Here is a 6,000-nt window from a genome sequence, read left to right on the forward strand (position 1 = left end):
TGGAATGACAAACAGCTTTTGTTTATAGCAAGAAGTGGGTATTGGCTAAGAAGTAGTGTTTATGGTAATTGAGCTTTACAAGGAAGTAAAACTTAGTGGGGAACACAGGGGGTAGCATTTGCAGTGAAGCAGGTAATAAGGAGAGCTGTGTAGGCATTTCCTGATTAGCATCTGCTGTTTCAACAGCCAAGGAACATGACTCGCATCTAAATGCTTGTGCTAGGCTTTAACAGGCATTCCCTCTAGCATGCTAGCCTGCCTTCTGGTTTTATTTTGAGTTTCCTTGAGTCCTACTGAGGTTTGAAATCAGTTGAGGAGAAAGGAGAGTAACACAAACAACAGATGTCTTAAAGGCTTGGAACAGAGAGAGAAAAATCCCCATGGCAAAGGAGAAGGTGCAGTTAAGGTATTTCCTGTCATTAGTTTTCGGTGCCTCTAGTACAGACTGTATTTGTATTTCTGCATGTGTATATAAATACAGCTGTGCACATAGGTGGTAAAGAAGTGGTAGTGCAAAAAGGTGGCCATTGCATACATCACAGAATATTTTTTGCATCCTGTAAATGAGTGTGACCTATAGACACTAAGTGCACTTGCTCACAGAGACAAAGCACCCTATTTTAGGGCAGGTTCACAAATGATTTCCCAGCTGCTGCAGCAACTGCTTTTAGTCTGTTGCTGGATAAAATACACTAATTCTTTTTATGAGGTTAAAAGTTACTTCATAATTGAGAAAGCTAATAGTATGCCTGGTATCCATCGAGACAGCTCTGCCTACAGGTGCTAACGTAAGCCGTGGCAATACAAATACTGGGTACCCCATAACATTAGGAGAACTTGGTTGTGCACGAAGTGACATTTAGTGCAGATTCAGAAAAGTACTTCATCTGTGCTTTCTGGTATGGAGAACTGTCTCTTTAAGGACTTTGATTTCTAGAAAGGAAATCTGTGACAGAAACAGCTGTGAAATTCTTACAATATCTAGGCAGCTGGGGATGGCATAGAGACCCTGAAAACACGTTACTTGCTGAGTGTTAACTCAGTACTGCATGGGGCCAGGAGCAAAAAGAAATGAAATTTAAAAAAAAAAAAAAAGAAAAGAAAAATACTGTGAATGGAGAATTGAAAACATATGACAATTCCAGATTTTTACTTCTTGGGAAAGATAACTGAAATAAATATAAAAAAAGAGGATTCAGGGCTGAGAACTTTGTGCTCTGAAAGCTTAGGAAGCTACCTTCCACTTTCCCACATCTACCTCCTCCTTTTATGTTTTATATCTTCCACAGGTTTCAGCAGGTGGGTCCAAAGACAGAAAATCACATTCACACAGATTGCTATTTTCTTGTGATGTTTTAAATGGAATTTTATTTGCTTATTAACTTGCTGGGTTTTTTTCAAAGGATTTTGGTAAAATTTGTCTCAATATATGTTCACACTGTTTATTTTATTACTGTTACTTGTCTTATTAAAAAAAAATATATTTAAATTACTATTTGGCTACTGGGCTATGGAAGTTTGTGCTTAGTTGAACCTTAGTAAAGAGTTTAGGACAACTGCTCTGTTACTGAATGTGACTTCTGAAAAGCATTCCAGTTTTGGGATGAATGCTGAGGATGTCAGTAGGAATTATTTTTCTTTGTACATAAATTTGTACATCAAAATAGTGTTTTCCTGTGGTGTTTCAGGCCATGTGGACTCTAGGAAATTATATATATTTTAATATGTTGGTAGCAGCATTTTTTAAGCATCAAATTTTAGTCGTTATAAACCATAGAGGGAGTTTGTTGCATTTAGTATGGTAAAACGGAACAACTGTTTTCTCATTAGTGCTATTTTGGCATAGGCTTTCTTAATCTTTACAAGGATGTCCTATCAGAAAAATAAGCACAATAATAATTATGCCTGTATTTTAAATAGTGTTTTCGTGCCTGTGTCGCTTCCTGCCTACTTTGAAAATATACTGTCCCTGTTGCACAGATAGGAAGACAGAGGCATCCATGGGAGGTGAAATAACTTCACCTGGAGGTCATCTAGAGGAAGACAGATCTCCTGGTCTCAAAGCAGAACCTTATTATAAATCGTGTATTAAACTTATCAAGCGATATTTGTAAGTTAACAAAACAGAAGCTGCACTTTAGAGATACCATTTAACATTTACTTTTCCTCCCACAGGAACTTTTTACACCGGAGTGCAAATTCAAGGAGTCTGTTTTTGAAAACTATTATGTAATCTACTCATCCATGCTCTACAGACAACAGGAGTCCGGGAGGGCCTGGTTCTTGGGGCTGAACAAAGAAGGGCAGGTCATGAAAGGAAACAGAGTGAAGAAAACAAAACCAGCAGCTCATTTTCTACCCAAGCCATTGGAAGGTAAGGTTCAGTCCATCGCTGGCAGATCCTCCTATAAATCTCACAAGAAGAAGAAGGAACGGTTTCTAAAATACCCTTTGTGAATGTGCGTGCCCCACACGGGGACCATTCCAAATGACAGTCCCCAGGATTCATGGAGCAGTTTTGTGCTTCGGCATAGTGATGCTAGAAAGGGCATATGTAAAAACATTTTTTCCAGGGATTAAGAGGTCATTTTGCAAGAAAAGAAATCTTTTGTGGAAGTGCATTGTGCTGTTTTTAAAATATTCTCTGGGTAGGGACAAAAGCTGTTGTGAGTCTTGCAGTGAGAAAATAGTCCTTTCATTAAGCAGAATGAAATAATGGATATTGTAGGATAATTGGGAGTTATAAAGGGAATGGATGAAATGTCAGCATTTCAAAGTAAAAGCTTTCTAATATAAAACACAAAGGTCTCTTTATAAAATAAATCATACTGTATTACATAGCCAGTTGATGTAATGCACATAACTTGTGTAAGTTGGCCTTTAAACCAAGACAGAAGCAAATAAAAGTCATACTAACCTTACACACTAAAATGATGTCACACATTCTCTGAAAAACACATTCATTTATATCTTGGAACTTTTGGGTTATCCTATATATTTTGCAGGCCTTTATAAACCTATGCTGCTTTCTGCTTCTTGTCCTGATGGCACTCCAGGTTTCATTGATATTATTGCTACACATAGCCTTAGTCATTCCAAAAATTATCTCATTACTCAATATCTGAAAACACACACCTGAGTAATTCTTTAGTTCGCAGTCCCATTTCTTTTAACATTTTAACTTTAAATTTTTGATTAAAGGATCAGTTTGTTAAATGTTTTAGAGTTTCATCATAAGGAAAGAATCTGAATAATCCTATGTCTTAACTTGAACTCAGGTTGATGCCTTCATGCTTCCCTCGTCTTGCAAAAGCTTACTGTATTTTCATGAGCTCTCAGCAATATTGACACTTTATATGTCAATCCCTTTATATTAAATTGTAGGGAGGGAAAGCCAGCACATTTTTAAAAGCAACATCAGTTCATAGGGATTAGGAAAGAAGTGACTTTTTTCATTAATGTTTGGATGGTCAGACTTTATCAAAATAGCCGAGTCAAGGCTTAGAAGTAACTTGCTTTACATTGCCCATGACAGTCATCAAATACGACAGCTCTTCTATATAATTTCTTACTTTATAGTTCCATCTCATGTTATTCAACTTAATATTTTTGTAGGTCACGGTGTTATTTCATCAAGCTCTTTTAATTAATCAGCAAAGTGTCCTAAACACAGTTATGGGGACACTCTGAAGACAGTGATCATAACCAGCCTTATGTACTCTGGACGTTTAATTTCAGGCTTTCAGAAGCCATAAAAGGATTTAGATTATGTCATTGGAAGTGTTAGAACAAGTATTTGATTAGTTAATGATGCTGTGGGGCCCTTCATATTTATTATGAAACTTCACACCATTGAAGATCAAGGTCAGTACTTTGATGCTCCTGCCTCCTACTCTAATTAGACAAGGGATGAAGGGATTGTGCTCTCTATGGCTGCGCACAGCCAGTCCCAAAATCATAGTGTGATGATTAATTCCTTTGACTGCTTTGACATCTCTTTTAACGTTGCTCTGATATAAATAAATGCTAGTGAAGTTAGGTATAAGTGGAAATATTACCTGATTCAGTGGCATGGAAAATGAAATTGAATTATCCAGGAGCATTAATCATTAAGGCAGCTTAATGCTGGAACTGTGTAATTGAACACATGTATTTTCCTCAAAGGATTTAAAGTGGTTAGATAGGGACTGAAGCCCAGGGGCAAACTTTTAATTCCTCTAAGAATTCAGTTAATAGTTTAATTTGGAGTTTTCTGCATTTCTACATTCAGTGGAGATCAGTGGCTACTGCATACATTTTTGGAAAGGAGGAGGAAAAAAACCCAAACCTCTTGTGTACTCTCTGCAGCATGTCCTGGACATTTCTTCAGTACACACCTGAAGAGATCATGGCCAAGCTCCTCAGATTTGGGAGACAGATGTACAAATAACTTTGTAGACCTGGACCTAGGCCTAGTCTTGCAACGTAGGACTAAAAAAGAACACTTAAGTCTAGACAACTGTATCGCATGATCCCATTTGTTAAACACCATCTGTCTTATCATATTTTACTTCTAAAAACTTGCAGAATATTTATTTAAGGGGTGTATATATATATATACACATATGTGTGTGTAATATATATGTACATTTTTGCATGTCTGCCTCATGCAAGGACAGAACAGTAGTTTTTCATTTCCAAGGCTTCTATAGTTTCCATTAAACAAGCAAGCGTACAGTTTCCTACTGTGTTTTTAAGTCAGATACAGAAGAAGTGAGAAATTTGGAGGGTCAAGCAAAGCTATCAGTCATGAAAAACAAGTGTCTGTCAAAGTAAATAGTTTCCCTTGCATGCAAGAGGAACATGGATTATATTACAATATCAGTTATTGTAGAAAATTAATCCCATTTGAGATGAGCTCTTAAATGACATACATTCTTAAAAATGTCTCTCCTTTCCTCTTTTCTCCCTGCAGTTGCCATGTATCGAGAACCATCTTTGCATGATATTGGAGAAACAGTGCCAAAGGCTGGGGTAACTCCAAGTAAAAGCACAAGTGCATCTGCAATAATGAATGGCGGCAAACCAGTTAACAAGAGTAAGACGACATAGCCAGATCCTCACAGGTGTTGTGACTTACTGAGTCCCGAGCACAGTTGAGCGATTTATCCTTGCCGGACTTCCCCTCTGCAGTGTCTGTGGATCAGCTTGCGGCAAGTCACAGACTTGCCCGTTGCTGTTTCTGAACTGAGTTGTTGCAAGCGGATAAATCTCAACATGTAGCTCCACCCACAACAAGAAGACACCTGGAGGAACCAGCTAAACTCAGACCATGGAATGCCCTACCAGATATTGGAATGCCTTTTTAATATCTTTTCTGTGACTGTGACACTTCATGTGAATGACATACTTCACAAGTACACTTGATACCTTGCCTGCTGACAATTGCCCATAATCCCTTTTTGAGTCCAGTTTCAGCAAAATCCATGTGTTTAAGTTCTATTTTGTAGCACACAAATAATCAAGTAATTTCTAGTTAGATGCTGTAAACCTGTGCTATTATGGATTTCTCTTCTTCCCTTTTTTATAAGGCTGCTCGCTCCACTGTCTGTGACCTTTTGCAGGGATTGTGTTTCTCTATAACTTAAGTGTTGCTGGTGGCTTAGTTTTGAAAGCAATCAGGGAATCAGGAAGCCTTCAAAAATCTATTATTACAAATTATATCTATAAAGAATAGGATTGTTGTCTCTGGCTTACAATATTGATTAAATGTGAATACTCTTTAGTAACAGATACTGTGCTTCTGAGGTTGGCATTATAGTGGAGGGAAGAGTGTCAAACACAACCAACAGGAAGTTTTCTGAAACGAGTGTTTGGCATCCCCCTATAGTTTCTTTTTGTGTGTGTGTTTTATACATATCACAGGCTTACTGGTAATGGTAACATTTGCCTTGCCCAGCGAGCAAGACCCACTCATTTTTGGGAAAGTGGGTCCAAAGAATTTTGTAGGCCTTGTAGGCC

The 6,000-nt window shown here is 37.7% G+C and overlaps 1 protein-coding gene across 4 annotated transcripts in view; it reads left to right on the plus strand.

Moving 5' to 3' along the window:
* Positions 1-5,091, plus strand: part of FGF14 (fibroblast growth factor 14) — a 411,580-nt gene extending 406,489 nt beyond the window's left edge. For all 4 annotated transcript variants that reach the window (XM_072853684.1, XM_072853700.1, XM_072853693.1 and 1 more), the window contains 2 exons: positions 2,176-2,374; positions 4,955-5,091. In XM_072853684.1, coding sequence (XP_072709785.1) covers positions 2,176-2,374; positions 4,955-5,091 — 336 coding nt within the window. The remainder of the gene's footprint in view (positions 1-2,175; positions 2,375-4,954) is intronic.
* The last annotated feature ends 909 nt before the right edge of the window (positions 5,092-6,000 follow it).

The sequence above is a fragment of the Ciconia boyciana genome, chromosome 1, assembly GCF_034638445.1.
Source record: "Ciconia boyciana chromosome 1, ASM3463844v1, whole genome shotgun sequence".
NCBI lineage: Eukaryota > Metazoa > Chordata > Aves > Ciconiiformes > Ciconiidae > Ciconia > Ciconia boyciana.